At 43.2% G+C, this 26,511-nt stretch overlaps 1 protein-coding gene across 5 annotated transcripts in view; it reads right to left on the reverse strand.

Annotated features, from left to right (window-relative positions):
• Window positions 1–3,411: 3,411 nt before the first annotated feature.
• Window positions 3,412–26,511, reverse strand: part of MYO1B (myosin IB) — a 158,769-nt gene continuing 135,669 nt past the window's right edge. For 3 of the 5 annotated variants that reach the window (XM_081023491.1, XM_081023490.1, XM_081023489.1), the window contains 10 exons: window positions 25,864–25,950; window positions 25,470–25,556; window positions 21,995–22,081; window positions 18,148–18,222; window positions 17,288–17,422; window positions 15,642–15,748; window positions 13,097–13,229; window positions 12,257–12,409; window positions 10,998–11,125; window positions 3,412–5,078 (listed from right to left, as the gene is read on the reverse strand). In XM_081023491.1, coding sequence (XP_080879617.1) covers window positions 4,955–5,078; window positions 10,998–11,125; window positions 12,257–12,409; window positions 13,097–13,229; window positions 15,642–15,748; window positions 17,288–17,422; window positions 18,148–18,222; window positions 21,995–22,081; window positions 25,470–25,556; window positions 25,864–25,950 — 1,116 coding nt within the window. In that variant the 3' untranslated portion in view covers window positions 3,412–4,954. The remainder of the gene's footprint in view (window positions 5,079–10,997; window positions 11,126–12,256; window positions 12,410–13,096; window positions 13,230–15,641; window positions 15,749–17,287; window positions 17,423–18,147; window positions 18,223–21,994; window positions 22,082–25,469; window positions 25,557–25,863; window positions 25,951–26,511) is intronic. The other 2 variants (XM_081023492.1, XM_081023493.1) reach the window with 2 other exon arrangements.

Here is a 26,511-nt window from a genome sequence, read left to right on the forward strand (position 1 = left end):
TCCAATGACTTGCCCCCTTCCCAAACATTTTTAAAGGGCGTTGGATGTCAATCGGCCCAAGGCCTCGTTACAGAGAAATGTTTTTGCCTGGCACATAAAGGTATATAATGAAAGCACCTGGGGAGAGCATTCCACAAATGGGGAGCCACCTCAGAAAAGGTCTGTTCTCATATTGCCACCCTCCAGGCCTCTTGGGCAAGAGACACATGAAGATCAAATATTTTCATTAAAAACTACAGGATCAAACAAACAAAACACATTGGCAGTTGGAACATATACAAACAAGGTTCAGATTAAACTTCTGCTTTAGAGTTTATATCATTTGTAGTGGGAGCACCACAGCTTCCTAAGAGCTAATTTCAGCAATTCCTGTTCTTCCCATTGCTTTCTGGGTACAATGGTATTTCACAAAGAATTTCTCTTGCTTTGCTTGCTCTTTAGCTTTTCCTGCCTTTTGTTTGCAGTACTGAGTTCCAGAAGGTCGTCTCTCCCCCCCCCCCCATCCTTCATCAACCATAGCTCACTAGAACCATGAATACATTTTCCAATAAGATGAAGGTGTGACTGTGATATTTAAAATTAAATGCATTTTCACTTCTTACATTACGTAACCTCCAATCAACTCTATGGTCTATCTATTTCATATACACATAAAAACATTTCTAGTTATTTCCAAAATGGTAAAATTATTCAAAATATCAGAAATGTATAAGATATAACCAAAACTAATCTGTACAAAACGGTGCCCCTCAGTGGTCAGTACAGTGGTACCTCGGGTTAAGTACTTAATTCGTTCCAGAGGTCCGTTCTTAACCTGAAACTGTTCTTAACCTGAAGCACCACTTTAGCTAATGGGGCCTCCCATTGCTGCCATGCTGCTGCCGCGCAATTTCTGTTCTCATCCTGAAGCAAAGTTCTTAACCCGAGGTACTATTTCTGGGTTAGCGGAGTCAGTAACCTGAAGCGTATGTAACCTGAAGCGTATGTCACCCGAGGTACCACTGTACTGCATCCATCTGAGGTCTGCATTGCAACCTCAGGTGTGTGTTACTTTATCATCATAAGGAATGACTGCAACTGGTGCATCAGCCTAAGTTGGGCAAAGCCATTCCTGACCCATGTTGCTGCTCCAGGAGAACTTCCTAGACAACATCTGAGTCCAATGCTCACCATACTGGTCCTTTCCAGAGGAAAACATTTATCTCATGTTACTTCGTCAAGCAAAATAGAAGCTGTGTGACAGACAGTTAACGTACGCAGGGCTTTTTTTCAGCCAGAGCTCAGCTCCAGCACCTCTCAGGTAGACGCCATTGCCATGCTAAGAGAACAAGGGAGAAGTTTCGTGGTGAGTTCCAGCACCTCTTTTTCTAGCACTGAGTGTATGCATGACCTTAGCCGTGTCTTCCAGAATGCCAAGCCTGAGCTCTGTGTTGCACCCTCCCTCCCCCCAAAAAGGGGGGAGCACAAAGCGCACAGATATTGCACTATCTACACTAAATTCTAAGGTGTTGCACGTCTCATCAGCAGTTGGATTGTCGATAAGGACAGAAATGTGGATCTTAAGCCCAGCTCATAGGGATGGAAATGGTAAATTAAAAACAGAAGAAAAATGACATGTGCTTAATGAGATTCAGATGGGAGAAGGACAGAGCCACACTTGAATCTTTAACAATTAAGATTCCAAACTTTACCACTCCTGGGTTTCACGATCAATGCAAAAACTGCATTTCACCCACCGATTTCTGCAGAGGTGGGGGAATGGAAGAGCGCATAAAGTACAATCTCCCTCTGTGGAGCCATGTTTTCCTTCTGCCAAACTCCCCTATGCTCATCACGTCGGAGAGTGCACTGCAGCAAAAGCCACGCATCAAAAGAAAGCTTTTGGCCATAACTGGTGGTCTGATCTGCAAAATCCGCCTTGGTGACAGCCAGAAGCAGTCCTCTGCTGACTTTTCCCAACGAGTCACAGAGGGTAGCTGAGGTCAGTGAGCAAAGAGCTGTGTAGCTGTAGCCTTTCTTGCCATGTTAAAATATAAGGGAGGGGATGAGAGTGGGCTGTAAAATTCCCCAGTGGTCCATTCTCTTTCCCAGCCCTTAACATTCCACACTCAGAGGCTTAAAACAGATGCGAGAAGCAGCAGAGAGATGAAGCCTGCAAACTCCACGGATTATCCACTGGTCCTCACGGGTTTTGCACAGGAAGCATCTTGTAAAGAGACAATGCCTCTCTAAGGGACTTGGGCGGGTCTCTTAATAAGGATGGCTAGACTTTCCCACTAAAGACAGGATTATTAAAAACATAGAGAGGAAACGGAAGTTGAAGAAAGGATACTCCTCTATCTCATTTTAGGTTTCTTCCTCCAGAGAGAAAACCACTGGGTTGCTCCTGTCTGGTTTTCATTTTGTTTCTTTAACACGGTCTGCAACATGTCCCCCCTGCAATGTTCTTGTGGACTGCATCCTGCTCTTTTCCACGAGGGCCAAATGACATCTGTTCGCTTCCAGCAGGGAGATATTGCTCTCCATCTCCATGCCAGCTCTTTATCTGTGGTGGTCGAGGCAGCAGGTCAAATGTTATCCTCACTGTAGCAGCTACGGCTGGGCAATATCCGGTTTTCAACACTGAAATATATATCACCAGCTAAACATCACAATATATCAATATATTGTGTAGGGGCATTGGCTGCCTTCATGGTTTTCTCTACATAGTGATTTTTGCGTAAAACACACATGCCCATGACTTGCGATATATTGCCAGGTCCGAAATGATGAAACCAATTATCATGATATGGACTTCAAACTGGTTTTGGACAATATATTGATATATCTCCTAGCCCTAGTAAGCAGATCCCCTGAATTTTAATTGTGTTTTACTTTTCCCACATGAATTAATCATACCTGCCTACCCACTTATATGGGGATAAAGGGGTTCATTTTGGGGGCACTATTGGGCTGGGAGCTAGGCCTGTTTCCTGCTGACCCCAGCCACTGAGAAACCAATCTGTGTGGTCTCCTGCCTCTTCATCTGAATAGCATCATTTGGTTCCATGGCCACACAAATAAGCAGAGATGTTGGGGTCACATTCAGCTCCATATATTGGAAGAATCCTCTTAGTTCAGATGGTGAAGCTACTATTTAATATGAGCTGTGTAAATTTGGGTTTTCTGCATTTAATATGAAGCAGCAGCTCAAGTGGTTAAAAGCTCTTCTGAAGCCACTTCACCAAAGATCAAATGGGATGGAAATACAGATGCAGGAAGATTTCTATTTAAGAAATGCATCTGGGGTGGGGGGGGGGGAATCTATATTATCAATAGATCTGCTGTCGTTACTTCTTCTACTCTGCACTCTTAAAAAAACCCACGTATTTGTTGGCTGATAAATAACCCAAGGCCAAACACGACGAGCCATTGCTTCAAAGCTTCTCTTTATTTATACTTGGGTTTGTTTGTTTTTTGCATTGCACATATTGTGCGGAAACCTTTCCTTGTCGGCAAGTTCTTGCATCAGTCTGAGAATACAATAGATCTAAAACCATCCTTACATCAACAAGTCAAACAGTCACATTCAACAATCTTTTAGCTAACTTCTGTCTAAACACTGGAAAACGATACTCCATAAATCAATGCGTTCCGCTAATTCTCCTGGTTTATACAAGGCTTTAAGCTGCAATCTCCATTCAGGAAGTTTAGAACGCAGTTCTTGATTGTAAAGTGTTTCTGTGCACACATTACATATCAGGCACACAAACTTATATAAAACTGGTTGAAATACAAAAATATGGTTATCACAAGAGTACCAAACAGCACAGAATTAAAACAATTATTTATCATTAATATCAAATTTATGTACATCATACCTCCCCACCGAAATGATTTCCCCTTCTTCCAAAGTGATAACGTCAACATTAAGATAGAACTAGCCTAACTTAAGTCCTCACAACAGATACGCAGGATCTCTCCTCTTTTATTACCCACAGAAGTTATTATAAATAATTTTCACAAGTTGTATGAATGCTTTATTGCACATTGTACAGCACGCATGCCAACATCTGGGGGAGAGAGAGAAAATTCCTCTATCCCTTCATTTGACACGTAGTGTAAAATACCTTGCCCTCTCATTTCCCCATGCAAACAACTGCTTTTTAAGGAGTTTTAAAAATTGAAGGGTCTTAAAGAGGGGTGGGAGACCCCATAGAGAACAAAAGAGATGCCTTGCGCTGTTGTGTGGCTATTGTGAACTGTTTAACGCACTTCTTGCCTCTTTAATGGATTCATTTCTGCTTCCTAGTCTTACTAAGTCATTAAAAGCTGACAATTAAAAAGTCTGAGGCAGAATGCTAGGTTTCCCCCACCCGCACTGTAAATAAAACAAAACAAAAAACCATATGCAGCTGCTACAAATGCAGTCGTACATTCCTTCTGCTTTGCAGAATTAGGGTTTCCTGCCCCACATATTCCATTAAAGATCAAATTACTTGGTGCTTTGTGCTGTTTGCAATTAACAAGGTAGCTGCAGCAGCCCCAGAATTTTGCCAGACTCTCCAGTCCTGGTTTATGATTAACCCTTTGGACTGAGCTCTGCCACAGAATAGGGTTGGGAGGAAATGGATCTATATAGCCTGCGGCGAAGGATTCTGCTCTAAAGAATAAATATGAGGAATGGGCCGTGAAAGTGTACGGGGTTTACGATATGCGGCGTTAAAAAGTAAGGAATGACCACAGAAAGTATATGCGACAAGGCATCCTTCTGTTTATAATATGCTATCAGCACACAAAGCCTGTATATAAAAATCAACCAAAAGCTGTAACAACTGAAAAAAAGGGGGTGGTGGTCAATAAGTTAGTCGCACCTTTTAGCAGACTGCCCCTCCCTCAAATCCCACCCCACCCCCCCGCCAAATGAGTAAAATTGCACCATTATGGAGAATTGTAGGGAGAGTGCGTGCATAAATTAAGGTACAGCAACTTCGAGAAGCCGGTTGTTTTTTCGCTTGCAAGTGGGCACGTTGCCGTTCTTCTGGTTGCCCCGCACAAACTTGACGCACACTTTGTCTTGTCTGAACTGAACGAGGAACCTAGGAGGTGCAAAAAAACAGGTTTCAGTTTGGTATGGCGTTTGTCCCAGCTGGCTGCAGCAGCAAGGAGAAAGCAAAGAAGCGTAAGCACATCACAAGCCCTCTTTATATTAGCAATAAAATAGAAGGTGATTATCTCACGTTAATCATACTTGGAGAAGACATGCTAAAATCAATGGACCTGAATATGGCCAGTGTTGGATATTCCTACCCAGTAACTCACTGCAAATCGACTCCCCCCTCCCGTCACCCTTGATTTTTGCTTATCTTCCATAGTGCTAAGTGAGTGAGCCACCTCCAAAATTTGCTTATACCAGGCAGTGAGGCAGGTTGTACATTCTATTAACGGGTTATTAACAGGTTGCAAATGCCAGATACTTTTGTTTGCTTTTTAAAAAAACAAATTTTTATTGGTTTTTAAACAAATACAAAAGGTTTGCTTTTTTAAAAAAAAATAGAAATATTACTGTTGAGGGCAGACAAGAAGAATGTCCAGATTTTCTATCTCGGGTATCAGGCCAAGTACCTTTTAAAAAGCAAATACTAGGGCTGCTATTTGATTAAAGAAATCTTCATATTTTGAGAGTTGTTTTGGACCAATTGAAGTTTCCAAATCATCTACAAGGGCAGCCCCACGTAGAGTGTGTTGCAATAATCCAATCTGGAAAGTTGCTAGAGCACGGAGTACAGCAGAGAGAATCATACAGGGAAAAGGATAGAAGGTGGCTGACACACTTACTGTGTTGCCCTTCAGCACTTAGCGTGCTTTTACAAAAATAAAATCAAAATGCAGACACTGGAATAAATACAAAATGTCACAATTTGGCTTTACGTTCAAGATTGGCTCAATATGGTGTGCCGGAAATTCTACTGCCGGCTGAAACAATCGCAAAATGTTTTTCAGCTGTATCCCAGCCTCCAGCACATTGAGTACAGATATATTTATTCCCCGCCACACTTGACGCGAGGAAATAATGGAGTCAAAATGGGACACATTCCTCCAACCCCGCCTGGTGGGTCTCATGGAACAAGGAAGATACCAAGAGACTCATTCATCCTCCTTCTGCATAAGACAGAAGAAAGCAAAGTCTTAATTGCTCACTGCAAACTGACTGCTCTCTATTCTCAAGTCATGAAATCTTTGCTAGCTAATGTATTCTGTGATGTCTTTCTTTTTTAATCCTCTAAAGCATGGGTAGGCAAACTAAGGCCCAGGGGCCGGATCCGGCCCAACTGCCTTCTAAATCTGGCCTGCGGACGGTCCAGGAATCAGTGTGTTTTTACATGAGTAGAATGTGTCCTTTTATTTAAACTGCATCTCTGGGTTATTTGTGGGGCATAGGAATTCGTTCTGTTCCACCTTCAAAATATAGTCCAACCCCCCACAAGGTCTGAGGGACAGTGGACCGACCCCCTGCTGAAAACGTTTGCTGACCCCTGCTCTAAAGTCAAGTCAAAGCAATTCTGAAAAATAAAAAGAAACCTTTTTGGAGGGTGGCAGAGTTAGTAAACGAAGTTGAAAAGCCCACATTTTCCACAAACGGTCCACTTTTCCTATGAGGTGTACTCTAAGGGGTACTACCTAACCTGGTCCTATTTGTGAACTATTCTTACCAAATCCCTCAATTCAGAAACAGCCCCCACCCCCGGCCCTCAGCAGATTCGTTCACCCAAGGATAGCCAATGTGGTACCTTTCAAATGTTGTTGGACTACAACTTGCATCTTCCCTGACCATTGGCCATGCTGGCTGGGGCTGAGGGGAGCTGGAATCCAACAATATATGGAGGGCACAATGTTGACTAACCATTTGAATCACTGTTCCTGCTTCCACATGTGTCTAACCACCCACAGAGATCCATAAAATAAGTATTCCTACGTATATGCTTACTATTTCTATGTAAGGTAAAGGTAAAAGGACCCCTGACCATTAGGTCCAGTCGCAGCCGACTCTGGGGTTGCGGTGCTCATCTCGCTTTATTGGCCGAGGGAGCCGGCGTTCAGCTTCCGGGTCATGTGGCCAGCATGACTAAGCCACTTCTGGCGAATCAGAGCAGCACATGGAAATGCCGTTTACCTTCCCGCCGGAGCGGTACCTATTTATCTACTTGCACTTTGACGTTCTTTCGAACTGCTAGGTTGGCAGGAGCAGGGACCGAGCAACAGGAGCTCACCCTGTTGCGGGGATTTGAACCGCCAACCTTCTGATCAGCAAGTCCTAGGTTCTGTGGTTTAACCCACAGCGCCACCTGCGTCCCATGTAGCTCCAGTGTAATTTCCAAAGCCTGGTCCCTTCTTCCTACCCATTTCAACCCTCCTCCCTTCTAGCTGCTCCCATCAGAATGTTCCTCTCCCTTGCTGCTGATAGACTGAATGGTTCTTTGCTCAACACACCAGGCCCTGTCCTACAAAAGTAACCCCCATGGGCACAATTCAGCCAAAATTAATCACTTTTTAGACCCCATTTACTGCAACGAGGAAGCAAGGCATGTGTCCAACCCTCTCCAGTTGAAATCAACGGTTTAACTTTGGGTCGGCGGTGCCTTGCTTTTCAAACAACATGCTGATACATCCTTGTTGCATGTAAGGAATGCTCTTCAAGGCAAACTGCACAATCACATTTGGAGGGTTCTCTCAGCCATTGGAAAGGCTTTAAAAATAATAAGGTAAAACCAAGCTTCTAAGAAACATCTTGGTCGGGTAGGGTAGAACTGGCTACATCTGGGCCCTGGCTCCCACATATCTGCTGTATGATAATTTAGGGCTTATCTGAATCCATTTAATATCTAAAACCCTTCATTTTCATATTATTCAGCTTTTCACAGTGACCACGTTATTTCCTACTCAGCCCTGTCCAAGTTGTGTAACTGAATTCTTGGACACCCTCTCCCGTCTCTTGGCTTTGCTACGTCCAAGTGGCTAGGCTAAATTCCCAGTAGCTTGCAAACCATTAGTTTAAGTGTTACTGAATATTCCCCTCCTCCACATTCAGTACAGCAGCTCCAGAAACAATAAAGATAAACATCATAGCACCATTTAGCACTGACAGATCCCATTGGTAACAAAGCAGGAAAGCACGCCACCTTTTAGAAGAGGCAGTCTCTCTTTCCAGCATTTTATCTTAAGCGAGGTTTCCAACAGGGATTTAGCACACTTCAAAAGGATTTTTGCCTTAAACCAGAAGCCACAAATCAAACTAACTGCAGAGCTCCTGGGACAAAGGAGCCTGATCTTTTCAGAGCTTCTACAGAGTACATCTTTCCACCTACCCAGTTGGGAGTCCCTGATGAGCCATTAGCCCAGAACTCCCATCCACTCACTCCCTTCCCCTAAAACCTTATGGCAAAAGTGGTCAGCCGTTTAGAGTGCAGTGCTCCATCCATCATTGGTGATGGATTGCACTCTTTCTCTCTCTCTCTCCCTCCCTCAACTAAATCACATCTTTAAAACTTATTTTTTTAAAAAAAAAATGCACTGTAACATGTAATCCACTTTAGATGGATTACAATCGTGAAAGGCAGGAGAGGAATAACTGATTAAATAAATACATAAACGGCACGTCAGCCAGCAACTGAAAAACTGTGGCTAACGGTCAGCAGGGTTACACCAATCCTGTCCCAAACACCAGTTAACTACATAAAGTCCTAGCGAGCAATGTTTATTCATATTTTCATCATGCGCCATCGTCTGAAAGGCTGCAAGGAAAGGACCACAACAAATAATGATGCATAGAAGAAGGGCAACAGTTGCTCTAAGCCAGTGTTTCCAAAACTTGGGTCTCTGGTTGTTTTCGGAATACAGTCGTACCTTGGTTGTCCTTTCGACTTCCGAAAATGTTCGAAAACCAAGGCGCGGCTTCCAATGGCCTGCAGGAGCTTCCTGCACTCCATCGGAAGCCACGTCAGATGTTCGGCTTCCAAAGAATGTTTGCAAACCGGAACACTCACTTCCGAGTTTGCGGCGTTCAGGAGCCAAAACGTTCGACAACCAAGGTACGACTGTACAGTTCCAATTATCCTTGACCACTGGTCCTGCTAGCTAGGGATGGTGGAAGTAGTTATGCTGCTGTAAGCCAATGTAGAGAAACCTAACGCACCTTCCTCATCTGTTGGTGGCTGATGGCCCCCAGCTCATAAAAGCCGCCTTACACAAAGTCGAATCATTGGTCTGTTCACTTCAGTATTGCCTTCGCTAAGTTCTCCAGGGAATCATGGGAGGAATATTTCCCAGCCCTACCCAGAGATGCTGGGGATTGGACCTGGGACATTCTGCAAGCAAAAGCACATGGTCTGTCCCTGAGTTGCAGTGCCCCACAACTAATATTCTGAGCTCCAATGCACCATCGCCTTTCATGCAGTTTCTAGGGGCAGAGCAGTAGTCCCAATTAAAGGTGTTAAGCACTGCTCCTCAGTTTCTTTTCAATCCCTCTGCCCCAAAGGGACACCTGGTAATACAGTCGTACCTTGGAAGTCAAACGGAATGAGTTTTGGAAGTCTGTTTGACTTCCAAAACTTTCGGAAACCAAAGTGCGGCTTCCAATTGGCTGCAGGAAACTCCTGCAGTCAATCGGAAGCCGTGGAAGCCCCATTGGACGTTTGGCTTCCAAAAACAGCTCGCAAACTGGAACAATCACTTCCAGGTTTGCAGCGTTCGGGAGCCAAAACGTTCAAGAACTAAGGTGTTCAAAAACCAAGGTACACCTGTATAAACATATGTCATTGCTAGACTAAAGGAGCAACATACAAGCACAACCATAATTGCGTTTGAAGACCATAAGCTCACATGCTCCCTGCAAGTCCTGTATACCTCCTTTTCAATGCTTTGTAGAACTAGCAGTCCCCCTACCTACACAAATGCGAACACAAGTAGTTGTACACTAGGGATTACCATAGTCTGGCCTTGTTTGCATCATTAGGAAACAGACCTGCAGGGTTACATCACGTAAGTGTTATTGAAATTGCTTTAAGCAGACTCATCCAGTGTGCTAAATATTTACCAAGCACACACAGATTTAATTTTGATCAAGTCTGGCACCTTTGGAAACAAAGGCTATCGAAAATTATGGTTTACTAGTAGATTAAATGCATTTTCCCCTCCTATTGCATAAAAAAGGGCTCCAAAACACCATCTGCGGTGACAATTCAGCTTACGCCAAAAATAAGTCATCTGAAAATTCACAAGTCTCCCTTTCTTCCAGACCCTCCTGCGAGCAAGTAATTCTATAGCAATAAACGGGTGAGAAAGTAATGGAATGCATAAGACCCCCGTTTTACAAGAACACACACCAAGATTACTAGGGGACTCTGATTTTTATCGCCTCTTATTCAAAGGAAGAGTAAGAAAACTGCTCATGCAGTGGAATCAATTATGTTCCACACATTACTAAGTGCCAGTCAAATTGTCAAGATGAAGCTGGGGCTAAGAAATAACTCTTGAAAAGACTGTTTTAAAAGCATAAATGTGCGTCCCTCCTCAAATAGCAGAGAGAGACCCAAAGATCCAAATCATACAACCAGATGGGCCATTGACCCATATCATGTGGGCAGGCTTTGGATATTGTTAGGGAGCAATGCTGGATAAGGCAGCAAAGGGATAAATGAAGTTCTTTTTGAAAACTACCTTAGTGTAGGGAGGAGTCCTAATACTGGCTTCCCAGACTTACAACTGTAGTCAGGCAGGTTGGGGAAATGGAGAGAAGAGTGTGGCCGCTTTTGTGGTGGCCCCCTCGCTAAACAGTTTCAAGGCTGTTGCTTCCACGTGCTTTCCCTGTCTCTCCATGGTAGTTTGTTTCTCATCAGCCTTCCTATTTTTAACCTTCAGTTTGTTTTCATATTATTAAATCAGTTCCAATCTTTTCATTTAGAGTCATTTCGAATTCTCCCAGCAGAAGCTGTTTAAAGTGGGCAAATGCCAGGACATACTCATCGGATATTTCAATGTTGAGCTTCTGCTTGGTTTGGCTGAGCGTGGTGCGGTAAAGCTTCGTGGCCATTTCAATCAGGTGATCGCTGCTGAACAGGAAGTCCCCTTTCCCAGCTGCTCCAGATCCCTGGCACAGAAAAGGAAACTCGCACGTTATCATTCGATCTGAATTCAAACAGGGATTATCTGCACTTAGCTTTTCCCTCAGCTTTAGAGCTCTGCTTCCCGGTGCTATTTTTTCCTGCCCCAGAGCTTTCCTGAAAACCAGCTCTTTGCAGCTGATTTGGAGCAAACAGCAATCCATGGAACACTTGAATTGCTGTTTGCTGCGCTTCAGCTTTAGAGAGCAGGTTTTCACAGGGAAAGTGAGCGGGGAAAAGAGCACTTGGACAAGGAGCTATAAAGTGTGGAGTTGTGTCTGGAAAGCATGCGGCAAAGGATAAGTGTGGATAAGCCCGTAGCATTTTTTTCTGTTATCAGCAGCTCAATTAACCAAAGCCCAGTATTGGAAACCATCTATTGAAATCCCTATTGAAGTTTGGCTAAATAATATTTGGAATGCGTCTTACTCGGCACAGAAGGCACTTCAAGGAAGGACATTTTTGGTGAAACGTGCTTCACCGTCTTTTCCTTTACAAATGAGACGGAAAATACTTTTATTCTGCCCACAACACAAGGATCCCTGTGGACAGCATTTTAAAATTTATAATACACAGATAAACTTATTATATACTACAGTGGAACCTCGGTTTTCAAACGTCTCAACTGCCGAACGTTTCGGAAGCCAAACACCGAAAACCTGGAAGTGAATACTTCTGTTTTTGAACGCGCCTCAGAAGCTGAACAGCTTTCGTAGCGCGTTTTTCCATTTTCACCATTCACTTTGCTGACAACACTTTGATTTTCGGTTTTTGAACATTTCAGAAGTCGAATGGACTTCTGGAACAGATTACGTTCAAAAACAGAAGTTCCACTGTATATAGTACATACGAAACTTTAGAGGAATGTACCACTGGACAAGTTATTGTTGCTGTATGTTGTTCAAATGGGGGAAAAAATAGGGAAGGGGCTGAAAGTATAGTAAACTCATAGTTGAAGGTGCCAGTTCAAAGGAAACATTATGTATTTACACATACAGTGTGCAGATAGCGGGATAACAGAAAATTCCCATTTTATTCTGTATAGGCTGTGATTTACTACCATCATGAGTTTTGAATTATGAAGCGTTTGCTCATATTATACAGGATTTCATACCTACCTCTTTGAGATGCACAGCAAAGAAGCCATCATTCTGGGAGCTCATGGACACCTTAGTGACGTCCCCTAGAGGAACCTCTGATTTGATATGCCCTGATTTCTGATCGGCAAGCAGCACGTTGTTTTTTGTGAGCAGGAAAATCCTAGCAGTGCACTGAGGAAGAACGACAGGGATTATTCATGGGGCTAATACATAGGGGTAGCTATTAAAGAAGCAATGCAACAAGGTCTGGCTTGTACAGTGGTACCTCGGGTTAAGTACTTAATTCGTTCCGGAGGTCTGTTCTTAACCTGAAACTGTTCTTAACCTGAAGCACCACTTTAGCTAATGGGGGACTCCCGCTGCTGCACGATTTCTGTTCTCATCCTGAAGCAAAGTTCTTAACCTGAGGTAATATTTCTGGGTTAGCGGAGTCTGTAACCTGAAGCGTATGTAACCCGAGGTACCACTGTACCAAGATTTTTCAAGTCTACATGATAAAAGTAGCAGCCATTTTGGTTCAGTGGCGAAAGGGCCACCCTTTCCAAATGAATTCGCGATCTTGAAATGGGGGAATGAATTACAAAATGGCTACGGAAATGGGAATAAGGATCTAGTTAACTAGGGACAGGATAAGTCATAAGTCTCACTGATGCTTATGCCTTTGAACATTCCATCACGATTGGGAATAGCTATTCTAAAATAAGGCAAACTAGAATTAAGGACCATAGCACTGGGGATACAGGATTATTAAGAGCAACATTTTTTGCTTTTGCTTCACACAGTAATAAGCTTATGTAAAATAAGTCAAAGGGAACAAAAAGTGAATCTCATTGGGTATAAGCTTCTTCTTTTTTTTACCTTTCCATTTGCTCTGTTGATTTTGTTTACTACTTCAGCAATGATGATTTTTTCCTCCACGGCATCTTTTAGTTTCTTATACTTGGGGTTTTTGCTGATTTCGAGGTAAGCCCCTTGGAAAGGCTGCCCAACACTGGAGGGAGACAAGAGAAAGAAAGAGATGAAGAAAGCTCATAAAATGGCTCCATTGGCATGCCTTTAGTCAAGCTTGCAAACAGCCACTTGCCTGGCGATTAATGAAATTTCTATACTGCCCTTCATCCAGGAATCAGTGGGCGGTTTGCAATATAAAAGCAGAAAAATATCTAACACAGTAACAAAAGAAAAACAATACACCCCCCGCCCCAGTTTAAAAGGCCATAGACTGTTTAATTATCCAGTAAGTACCCAGTAATTATCAAAAGGCTTGGGAGAAGGGGAATGTTTTTACCTGGCGCCTAAAGACATGCAATGAAGGTGCCAGGAAAACCTCCCTGGGGAGAGCATTCCACAAGCAGGGAGCCACTGCAGAAAAGGCCCTTTCTTGTGGTGCCACCCTCTGGAGCCCTCATGGAGGAGGCACACAAAGAATAGCCTCAGATTATGGTCAAGGGTCTGGGTCGGTTCATGTGTGAGGAGGCAGTCCTTGAGGTATTGCGATCCTGAGCTGATTAGGGAGCATTTAATGGGAGATGCTGACAAAATTCTCTTATGTGTGTTTTTTATATTTTGCTGGAAGCTGCCCAGAGTGGCTGGGGCAACCCAGTCAGATGGGACGCATATAAATAATAAAGTTGTTGTTGTTGTTATCGTCAACATCATAATCACCACTATTATTACAGGTTTGGAAGGTAACTTTGCTAGCTCACTATGGTCAACCTGAAAGGAATGATGAGATTTTCAGCCCCCAGAATTTTCCTAGGCTGAAGAAGAATTTCTGGGTTTCCTGTATACTCAATTTCCCCCTACTATTAAGGGAGCCATGCCTCCACATTATAATCAGTAGGAAAAATTAAGACCTTGTAGGGGCAATAAAATAAAATCCTTTGCCCCTCAGATCTTTGCCTCACAGGAAATCCAGTATTTGTGATGTAACAATTACCACTTCTGGCTACTTTAGACACATTTCCTCATCTGGGAAACTGAGACTGGGGTACAAACCCCAAGAGCAAAACCCAGTGAGAGGAACACATAGCCCTATAGCCATGCAGCCCAGGGGTCTAATCCACAACCATGTCAGAGGACTCTGCTATCAAAACAGACACCCAACATATATTTAATTACAAAAAGAAGACATTTCTTACAACACTTATTAAGATCCCCAAACAATTTTTTGTCGTCATTTTGCATTAGATTTTTTCCCCCTGCTTCCAAAGGAAGAAGGAATGCAGACAGTGTTACAACCCCTGAAGGAATATGAACTGTATGTACCCCTGTCTGGAACAAGGAGTGCTGCCTGAGATTCATCCAAACATATGACGACCGGCTCCTACCTGTCTAAGAAACTGATAAGATAAAGAACTTAACTTTGGCTGCTTGTTTTAATACCGAAGTGAAAAAAGACCTGAGTGGTATCCGAACACACGTCTTAAGTTAATTATGGGCTGTGTTCAAAACAGTCCTTCCTTACATCTTTCCTGCATCACCCACTAATTAATTTTCACCGGATGACCCCCAAGTTGAGAAATCTCAAATTCCTTCAAACCACATTTAAGTTTATAAACCACTATTGTGTTGTCCCCTCCCCCCCCATAAACTAAACTAGGAGCTTCAATGGATATGAATGTGGTCTTTCTTCACAGAGATCTTGCTCCTTTTTCTGTGCCTTTTTCCAGGGCATCACTGAATTGACAGTTTTATTTTCAATCCTTTCCCTAATAATCCCTAGCATGAAACTTGAATTTTCCACGGTCGTCACGCAGGGATCTACGTTTCCACAATCTATCAGTCCCTGCTCCCCACAGAGGTTTCCTAGAATGCGAGGTTTTCATTTAATAAATAAATAAATAAAATCCCTTCTTCAGAATATTTGTGCGAGTTGCTGACTGATACCAGGCAGGCCTCACGAAGATGCAAACACATACAAGACAACACACTCCTGGGAAGTGTGTAATTTTTAAATGACAAGGCATCTCCTAGAAAGCTTCTTCATTCCTAGGTTTCAATAATCCCCTCTCTTGCACTTTGGCATGGGAGAAATGGGGAAGGGCGTAAAGTTGTGTTTTTTTAAAAAAATGATATGATTTTATGTAACATCCATTTGAAACCTACATAGTACCTAAATTCGATAGCCTTGTACGTGGCGTGTTCAGTGTGCTTAATCAACTTAGATTCAATTTTCCAGATGTAAAGCCATTGGAAGAAGTAATTTAATAAGGCAATAATCCATGTAATATAAGCTCTCTGGGCAAGTCCATGGAGATAAACAAAGTTGTGAAAGCCTACAACGGGCAGCATCTGCTAGTAGAGATAAGTAGGATTTCCTAGCAAATTTCCCCTCAATCTATATGAAATAAGGTCATTTCAATCTTGCAGCCTCAGCATAGGCCTCCGAACGGCTCATTACCTGGCTGGGTATAAAGCTTTCTTGTCCTTGAAAAGTTCGCTAGCTTCCAGTTTTTCTTCATAAACCAGTTTCTTCTGGTCTGTGAACTGGTCCCGGTACTTTTTACACTACAAAAACAGCATTACAGATGAATCACAAAGCTTTTCTTTGAAAGTGGCTTCGGAAGAGCAGCTGCCATGGCTTGCTATTCCCTTTGTGCATAAGAAGCCAATTTTAATGCATTTCTGGATTGAATCAGTCACATCCCACAGGCAATTATATAAACACAGCAATCAGCTCCACAAGAAGTACCTTATTTTCTACCTGTTTCCCTGTGAACACGCATTCATTAGAAGACAACCTAGGCAGGGCATCAAAATGTAAAAAAATAAAATAAATAAAAAATTCTACTTGGCTACCATTTGCTTATCTGGGACGGGGGTGGAGCTGTGGTCTAAACCACAGAGCCTAGGGCTTGCCGATCAGAAGGTTGGCGGTTCAAATCCCCGCGACAGGGTGAGCTCTCGTTGTTCGGTCCCTGCTCCTGCCAACCTAGCAATTCGAAAGCACGTGCAAGTAGATAAATAGGTACTGCTCCGGCGGGAAGGTAAATGGCGTTTCCGTGCGCTGCTCTGGTTCACCAGAAGCGGCTTAGTCATGCTGGTGTCATGACCCGGAAGCTATCTGCGGACATACGCTGGCTCCCTCGTCCAGTAAAGCGAGATGAGCACCACAACCCCAGAGTCGTTCACAACTGGACTTAACTGTCAGGGGTCCCTTTACCTATACCTTTACCTTTTGCTTCTTAAATAACTCCTCTGACTAAATCTCGCAGGATGAACAGATATGCTCACAGCGATCGTTACACATGTTCCCTCTGCCTCATAAAACTAATTAGTAACATACAGGCCAGAATACAAGGCTTAAGGAAATTCTAATGGATGGGGAAAGTGTAGATTAATGGGGAAATATGGAAATCACCCAGAGGTCTGTTTCAAGAACTGTTGCTTACGCTTCTCATTTTGATTCAGCCATCCTCAGCAACTTAACTAAACTGAGGAAGGAAGAGGAGAGAGAGACAGAACAGAAAACCCTGACTTCCACCAGTTTATCTGGGAAGTTCCACATAACGTGTGCACAGTTCCCAGGTTGGACTTTGCTTGAGTTCAGTAAGGCAGTCAAACCTTTAAGCTTTCTGTAAATAGAATTTAATAGCTACCTTCTCTCACAAGATTGATGACTATACAGGCGCTACTAAGGAAGATTAAAGGCACTACCTTTTCATGGGGAGAAAATGTTAGCTCCCCACTAACAAATGAAACCCAAGAGCAATTTCAGTCTCTTTGGATTGATGCCATTTGAAACTATTGACAGTCTCTGAAATATACATATTTTTGCTGAGACACTTCTAATGAAAAATAAGGACCACTGCATGTTTTGTCTCCCTGGTCCTTTATTAATGGCTTTTATCGTATTTTATTTGTTCAGATGTTCCAGTGCTTCATGTTTATGTTTCTATCTGTTTCATACAACAACAATAAAGCAAAACACTATATTATTCTTTAAATTGCTTTGAGTGGCTGAGAGTAGAAGGTAGAACAGACTATAAATAAAAATACAAACAAACAAACAAACAAATACAATTAACTCTTGTATCATATGGTTACCCTCCACAAGTGGAATATCCTCTTCAGTTCCTTGTGAGTCGAATCCAAGAAGAGATAAGGCCTTGCTGGCCAGTTTTTATCGATTGGCGATAAAGAAGGCATCTTATTCTTCATTTCCAAAAAATACTTTTGCATCTATGGTAAGAAGAATTAAGCACCTGTGGTTTGTTTGTTTGTTTTTTACTTTTAAATGACTAAAAATTTTTTTATTCAAGCAGGCTTCATACAACCACATTCCCTATTCACAAGATCTAGCAAACCAACATCCAGCTTCATTTACACAAAAAGATATTACACTGTTGGCAACAACTGAGTGTAAAACCATTGTACTTTTTACTAAGCCAATGAGCTGGTTCTGATGCGATACTAACCCAGGTGTAGGGAACCTTTGGACCCTCCTGATGTTGCAGAACTACACCTCCCACTCATCCCAGCAAGCATGACCAATGGCCAAGGGGAATGTGAATTGTAGCTCAGCAATTATCTGGAAGAACAAAGGTTCTCAACACTGGCACCAAACCACAGTTTAGCATTGCAAGACTAAGCCACAGCAAGCCATGGGCTCATGTACTCCTGCTCTTTCTGTGGCACTGCTGTGAGGAGTTGAGCAACTTTTTGTTTTTGGTTAAATGCAGTCTACTTTGCCAGCTGCAGCACAGATAATTAAAAAAACAAAACACACTAATAGAGAAAGCAGTGTTGTTCTCTATGTACTATGTATTCCTCCCATCAGCCCATCTTATGTATGTTGAGAAATAAACCAACTTCAAATGATTGTGTTTGCTATTCTTTTCTGATGACTGGCTGCAGGTGAATGATGATTGGCTGCAGTAATTGTATAAGGAGGGAGGGAAACGTACAATTTTCTGAAGTATAAATTCGTAGATCTTCCTTCCAGCGTTGGCCCGGAAGAATTTCCTGTACTCTCTACGGACCTGAGAAATTAAAAACTCAAGAGTAAACATTCAGCTTTTGTTTTTGTTTTCTTCTCATAAGGATAAGTAGTACACTAAATTGCAAGGAGACAATTTTTAGTGTTGTTCTGCAGAGGCAAGACCACAATCTAGGTTCCCCCCGAGATACAAAAAGTTAAGGTAAACACAGGCAAAATAAAAATCCTCATTAACTACTTAAGAGGCTTTGGCATTTCTGGATGTGTTTATTATTATCAGGAAACCTGAGTTCGGGTGGTACCAGTTCAGTTTACAGGTAAGGACTCACATGATTGAATGTTCCTCTCTATACTAAGTGGGGAACCTTTTGGAATCCAATTGCCACATTCCATCATTTGTAAGAACTCAATCATTTAGTGTGGCAGCATCTAACACTTTGGAACTCCCTGCCTATTGAGATCAAGCAAACACTTTTTGGCACCTGCTAAAAACATTCCTGTTTAGACAAGCCTATGCAGATGCTTAGAAAGCTGAGGCAACTTGAATCTGTTTAAGTATTTTAACGCTGGTTTGTTTTAAAGTGGGGTTGCCAATTTTTCTTGATTTTACCCTTTTATCTTTTGTAGACTGCTTTGAGGTTTGGTTTGGTTTGGTTTGGTTTACAATCAAGCGGTGTATACATTTTATGAAATTTTGTTGTTTAGTCGTTTCCGACTCTTCGTGACCCCATGGACCAGAGCACGCCAGGCACCCCTGTCTTCCACTGCCTCCCGCATTTTGGTCAAACTCATGCTGGTAGCTTCGAGAACACTGTCCAACCATCTCGTCCTCTGTCGTCCCCTTCTCCTTGTGCCCTCCATCTTTCCCAACATCAGGGTCTTTTCCAGGGAGTCTTCTCTTCTCATGAGGTGGCCAAAGTATTGGAGCCTCGGCTTCACGATCTGTCCTTCCAGTGAGCACTCAGGGCTAATTTCCTTAAGAATGGATGCATTTGATCTTCTTGCAGTCCATGGGACTCTCAAGAGTCTCCTCCAGCACCATAATTCAAAAGGATCAATTCTTCGGCGATCAGCCTTCGTTATGGTCCAGCTCTCACTTCCATACATTACTACTGGGAAAACCTTGGCTTTAACTATACGGACCTTTGTTGGCAAGGTGATGTCTCTGCTTTTTAATATGCTGTCTAGGTTTGCCATCGCCTTTCTCCCAAGGAGCAGGCGTCTTTTAATTTCATGGCTGCTGTCACCATCTGCAGTGATCATGGAGCCCAAGAAAGTAAAATCTCTCACTGCCTCCAATTCTTCCCCTTCTATTTGCCAGGAGGTGATGGGACCAGTGACCAGAAGTCCTCATGAAATAAGTAAGTAATAAATAGGCATGCAACTTTTTGGGGTTCACATACAAGTGGGGGGGTGAGGTCAGAGGAAAAACATGGTTGAGGCTACAGCAGTGGTTCCCAACCTTTCTTTAGCCATGCCCCACCTACGCATCTCTAAAATCTTGATCCCCCACCCCAGGACATATAATTCTTATTTTTTAAAAAGTGAACTCCTATTCACATGGAGGAAGCCTAAAAGGCCATTCACTGTTAATAATTCATTCTCAAATTGCCTCCTTTAAGAATCAAACTAGCGCCCCTGTGGGGGGGGTGCCCCACGCTGGGAACCATGGGGCTGGGGGCATTAAGGGTGGGTCGCAATAGGTGCAACTCCCACCTTTGCACAAGGAATTATATTGCAGCCCCAGAAAAAGCAGAGCTTTCTATACTCTCACTCCCACCCTGGCTAGCAAAGACACATTTTTTTGCCACGCAGCTCCAACCCACACTAGAAATTATAGCACCAGGGACCCTCCTGAACCAAAGTAAGACACTTTTCCATGCAGTTAGGGGCTATTTGTAAAATGGCAATGCTTAAGCGCCCACAGTAATTTTGCAAGGGGGGAGGGTGGGGAAAAAACCAGAACTAGGCTGCCCCCCTGTGACTGCTCATTGGCCAAGGCTCCATAGATAGATAGATAATTTATTACGGTCGAAGACCAGCTTACCAAGGCTTCGTAACCTCCTGCGAGCTCCATTGGGTCATAGACAGGAAGTGGCAGCTGGTTCCTATTTTCTTTGTGCATATTAATGTTTGGTAGAGAAGCATTCAGTCAAGGGTGTCTGAACTGGTACAACCCAAACACTGGTTGAGAAAAAGTCCTCATTATCCCTACCTGACATTATCAGGTTCTCAATAAAATGGAGAACACCCCCCCCCCCCACATACACACATTCACACACCGTATCATATGTGTTTGATTTCTAGATATTTGAAAGGGGAAGCTCTTAGGAAACAGCTGAACTGTAGTATCTATAAGATTCATTTAGTTTTTCAAAATCATGTAAACAGGAGAAAGAGAGAGCAGAACTACATCAAGCATGACTTGCTCAGATCTTTGCCTGGTTAACAAACGGACAGGGGCGAAGGAAGAGGGGTGTGGTGGGGGCAGACCACCCCAGGTGTCTTCGCTGAGGGGTGTGTGACATTTGGCGCACCGCCCGCGACTCCCAAGCCTACCCCAAGCCGTCAGGGGAAGAGGGGAGCTGCACTGCTTTGCAGGTGGCCTTCCCCCCTTCCCCCTTTGTTTTGACCGCTGGGGGAGGCTTGGGAGTCGCGGGCGGGCGGTGCGCTGAATGTCCGCCATGAGTGGCTCACTCTACCCCTGTGGGTGCGCCGCTCCGTGCACCCGAGCAGTATCCCGCGCCTGGGAGGGCACCCTCTGTGCCCCACGCCCCTCGGGAGCGGGCCCGCCCTGGGCAGCGCGGGCACATGCTCCGACGCTGCAAAAAGCAGCAAGAATATACAGCATCTTCATATATTTGACTTGTAACACAAATATAAATGATCAATGGCAATCCCCTTCTTGATTTGAATGGAATGGGGTTGCACCTTTACGAAATTTGCCTTCGTTTCAGTTGCTTACAGGTCGTGGTCAGCGATGAGAGAACCTGGCTTGGCCACAGAGCGGCATGATGCAGCCACATCAAAGAATGAGGGAGCTGCAAATTGCCTGCAAACTCTGCTCGGGGACCCTGTATGCATAAACGGCTCCCACTATAAATCTGGAGGGTTCCTCCACACCTGCACTAAGCCATAATTTGGCTTAGCGTGACATGCAAATCAGGACTGTGTGTGGCTGCTGCGATTCCTATATGACTGTGGCAGGAGGAGTTTTGCTGCAGCCGCAGAAATTGCAGCGGTCACATATCTAGCCTCCTCTCTTGCCCCCATCCCCTGGAAGCATCCGCTCACACAAATAGTCCCTCCATGTGGGTGCAATCCATTTGCCGGCAGGGATCCATCCTCATCAGAAGGAAAATTAAGCATACTCAACGTTTAGTAATTCTGGACAATCATGTACCAACAAAAGCAGAGAGCTATCATCACACAACAGCAAAAGGTGGTTCAGAAAAGAACTGTCTGCCATTACTTGAATTGTTGCCAATGCCAGCTGGTGTCAATAGCTGCAATGACACCCCTATTGGTTAAAATTTATTATCCCTTTGATAAGTCACACTGCTGGTAAGATTAGCAATGTTTTTGAAACAGCTGCATAGATTTGAAAACACACACACATAAAGTTGTCTGGCATAATCTGCAACGCCATTTTGCTTGCTTGTTTCTAAGAGTCTAATCTATGGGAAAGAATAATTTCCTTAAAGATCATGCTTGCTAGAGCAATCTCACAGCACCAGAGGTTGATTATGCGTTAGTAGAGAGCACGCTTTTTATTGAGTTCATTATTGACATAAGGGAGTCGTTTAAGAGAGTACCTTTAATCCAAGCCAGTAAGCCCAAATGACTGCAACAGCATGCTTACGCCTAGCCTCTTCCTTCAAGCGTTTCAACTCCCTTCGAGCCTAAAAGGTTTAGACAGTGAATCACAGAGACAGCCTGATGCAGGTAAGCACAATGACCAGGAACAGATTTCTCCCACTGGTAGAACAAGCCAATACAGGAAGATGGAAGAACAGTATGCAACTTTTAGAACCCCAGCATGAAAGGGTGCAGAGAGGGTGAAAGTGCAAGCAGACCCCTCAGCGCTGCTTCACCAAAGCAGGTAAGAGAAGTAAGAGTGGCGGAAGTTCCCTGGGTTCTGGCACTCTCATATGGCATGTTAGGTCTGGCAAATGCTGCATAGCTCTCAATTTTAAACAGAAAACTTTCTGCACAGTTGCAGCCCAAAGGTTTGTTATTCCAGGTAAAACATTAGGACATGTCCCCTTAAAACACTAAGGTCTGAACATGAAGTACTGAAGGACCCCAGTTTAGGCCAGCCTTATACAATTTTGGGTGTCAATGCACTTTCTTCCAAAATCTTGTAAAAGAGCTTCTTCTTTGATGTCACACAGAAACATAGATGAACATCACAATCACATCAACATGACTTCAGTATGTGTAGTACACAGGGAATGGGTAACACAAAAAGGGATGTTAAAGATCTATACATTCTGTATGGCCATGAGATTCTGTTATTGCTTTTGGGTATTTTAGGGTTAGTAGAGGACAGGCATCTTCAGAGTTCAAATGGTTGTTTGAGTATAGCATTACGCTAACAGCAGCCGTAGTTATGCACCTGCAGCACTGATACATAGTTCATCTCACAGAATGTTTGTCTTGCAAATTTTGCAGTTCGTAACAAAAGCATGCTCTGCTACTTAAGTCTGTATTCAAATAGAAGTTCACACAAGCGCATTTAAGTTCTTAGTAAATGGCATACGAATGTTGGAGGGAATTGCAGTGTCATTAGGGTTCGGGCAATGATCAATTTACTCTCAATGATATTTTTGTTTATGGTCAGCAATTGATGATTGTCTCATGAATGGATTCAGTTTATGAACCCCTCACGCCTAAAGTGTTTCTGGGAAGATGTGTGTATGTGTTTTGTTTTGTTTTGTTTTGTTTGAATTACATGGTGGTGGTGGTGCCCTGAGCAATTTGATCACCAAATCAAATAAACATCTGAAATTCTACGGATCAAGAGGCTGGTCATACCAAACACCTATTATTATTATTATTATTATTATTATTATTATTATTTAAAAAATACTTTCCCTCAAACAAATCAGTCAAAGCTATCTTGCAGGAGAATTTCCAGTTGTTTCCTAAAGTAAATTTCCACTCCAAAGGGGCCAACAACCACATGACGTGATTCAATGCTAGTTTACTTTAACAGTATCCCAGCTATCACAAACAGACCAGCTTGGTTTTCCAAATTAAACCTATAAAACTCAAGCTACTTTTTATGGTATATCACTACTAAAGCCCAAACAGTTGAATCATTTCACCTAAGTGGAGCATTTTACCATACAAATAATATTTTAAAAAACAACAACAAAAAAACAGCTGCAGCAAATAGTGATGTTCCAGGTGGCATTTACTTCCCTAAGGTACAGCCACATTTGGTAAGGCTCTTCAGTATAGTTGAAACAACTGTTTCAAAAGAACGTTCTCTAGGGAGGAGCTTTTGTTACATAACACACGTTTTCTTCTTTTCTCTGTATCAATATTGTGCAATCAGTTGCTCACTGTTTTAAATAGGCCCAGATTTGATGAAGTGAACATGCGTGAGGGCCGACCAAAGTTGTTGAACTATTTTTAGGATTTAAACCCAAGGTGGTTCAGCTTTTTTGTTGAGCTTTTTATACAATTCTACCCCTGAGTTGTTGAGCAGGACATATACTGCCACGGGGGGGCCAGATTTAAGATTTAGTCAACCAGCAGAACGGATTAGGGCCCCAAAACGGACTTCGGACATGCCTGCTGTAAACTTTTGGTATGACTATTCCTCTTGGGATTTTCCTGTGTCATTTTTTTTTAGATATGTCAACTATCATATCGGCAATATCCTTCCCAAAGTCCTAAAGGGTTATATATAATTTTAAGTATTCTCTAGATTTACATAGCGCTCAGATGCAGCTGGGGATCAGCACCAAGCACCAGTTTTAGAGGCCAACACGCTCACCTACACCTTTCAGACTTGGCAAACAATGCGCCCCTTGGGTACAATGGGTAGATGAGTCGAAATAGCCCGGGACACAAATTCCCACGGCCCTCTAGGGGCTCATTTACCAGAAGCAATGGATTTCGTGTTAATTGGTTGCTTGATCTCTCACATCTCTCTACTGACTGCTTCTGTTCCCAGTTCTGAACCTTGGCTGCAAATGTTAGCAAATTGCCAGTTACACTAGCGCTCCCCGAGCTGCCAAACCCTGCAGGTAGCGCAATGTGGTGGCATGCAGCAAGCCATTAGTACGCTTGCCCCTTTGCGCACCTAAAGGTATGGTTTGATGGCCACTGGAAGATGGCTCAATAACGCCAGGGGATAAGGTGTGATGGACCACACTGAGGACCCTGAAGAGCCCTTTGACACCTGTAGGACTGACATTTGATACGTTCTCATATTTTCGTTCTGCCCGGACACTGAGGTCCAGCTCCGAGGGCCTTCTGGCGGTTCCCTCGCTGCGAGAAGCCAAGTTACAGGGAACCAGGCAGAGGGCCTTCTCGGTAGTGGCACCTGCCCTGTGGAACGCCCTCCCACCAGATGTCAAAGAGAAAAATAACTACCAAACTTTTAGAAGACATTTGAAGGCAGCCCTGTTTAGGGAAGCTTTTAATGTTTAATAGGTTATTGTATTTTAGAGTTTTGTTGGAAGCCGCCCAGAGTGGCTGGGGAAACCCAGCCAGATGGGTGGGGTATAAATAAATTATTATTATTATTATTATTATTATTATTATTATTATTATACTATAAAAAATGAGAAATTTAGATCATAGAATTCTGTTGGGATTAAAAACAAAACAAAACCCCACACTTTCCCACAAATTGTGAAATATTAGGACATGGGTTAGAACCTATGTGCACTGCTGTGAATTTAATTAATAGAACATTTTTCCGCCTCAGCTCTTAGCGTGGGAACCTATAAAATTACTACTGCATGTGCATGCTAATAAAAAGGCCTTTGCTTAGAGACATGCAAGTTTAGTTAAATACATTTTAGAGCCCCTTTTTCAGTCTAGATGCTTTATGGCTTGTTAACAAGCAATTAGTGCTAAACAGCTGGGCATGCTTGGACTTTTTTTTAGTTTATGGAACTTTTTTCAGCTTAGGTGGGGCAAAGATGTAAAGGAAAGGCTATCAGCAGTGGCATGCTCATGTTTAGTAAGCCAGCACAAATGATTAATTCTTGCTTTTAAAAAAAGTGAGTGGGATAAGGGAAGGGGGCACATGATGCTTGCATGTAGTACCTTTAATCCAAGCCAGTAAGCCCAAATAACAGCAATAGCAAGCTTATTCCTAGCCTCCTCCTTCAGCCGCCTCAGCTCCCTTCGCGCCTGCGGTGCATTTGAAAATGAATTGCGGGAAGTTTTGAAAGAGACAAAGGAAAGAAAAGAAGAGAGTTTGCTTCAGTTTTCCCAATGGACAGAAAGGAAGCCGTTTCACACAGAATAAATGAAAAGTGTGTGCCTGGATTTTTAGACTGAAAAGCACAGCTTGGAGTGGGGTGAGGGGAGTGCAGAAAACTCAAGTGAAGTGAAGTAAGCAGCTGAAAACATTTCTGCCACTCTTTCCATCGAAAGGCAACCTTTGCACCACGTAGCTGGCTCGGAAACAAACAGAAGCCGGCTTGTGTTTTCTTACCTGAGCTCCGTGCCAATAAGCGGCAATAGTCGTAACAGCTTCCTGACAGCGTTTCTGATGCTTGAGTTCACGGAGCAGCTTCCGAGCCTGTGAAACAGCGAAAGCCCGTGCCAAAGAAGAGTTAGCGCTTAAAATACAGCTGTGCAAAAGATAACAGAGCGATCTGATGCCCACCTGCCCACTTCAAACTCCCAGACCTGGCAAACATTTCATAATTATTCCATCCCAGTACGTTTCCGAGCACAATTCAAAGTGCTGGTGCTGACATTTAAAGCCCTAAACGGCCTCGATCCAGTATATCTGAAGGAGCGTCTCCACCCCCATCGTTCAGCCCGGACACTGAGGTCCAGCTCCGAGGACCTTCTGGCGGTTCCCTCATTGTGAGAAGTGAGGTTACAGGGAACCAGGCAGAGGGCCTTCTCGGTAGTGGCGCCCACCCTGTGGAACGCCCTCCCATCAGATGTCAAGGAAATAAACAACTATCTGACTTTTAGAAGACATTTGAAGGCAGCCCTGTTTAGGGAAGTTTTTAGTGTTTGATGTTTCATCACATTTTTAATATTCTGTTGGGAGCTGTGCAGAGTGGCTGGGGAAACCTAGCCAGATGGGTGGGGTATAAAATAATAATAATAATAATAATAATAATAA

Source organism: Podarcis pityusensis (genome assembly GCF_964106645.2).
Source record: "Podarcis pityusensis genome assembly, chromosome: 1".
Lineage (NCBI taxonomy): Eukaryota > Metazoa > Chordata > Lepidosauria > Squamata > Lacertidae > Podarcis > Podarcis pityusensis.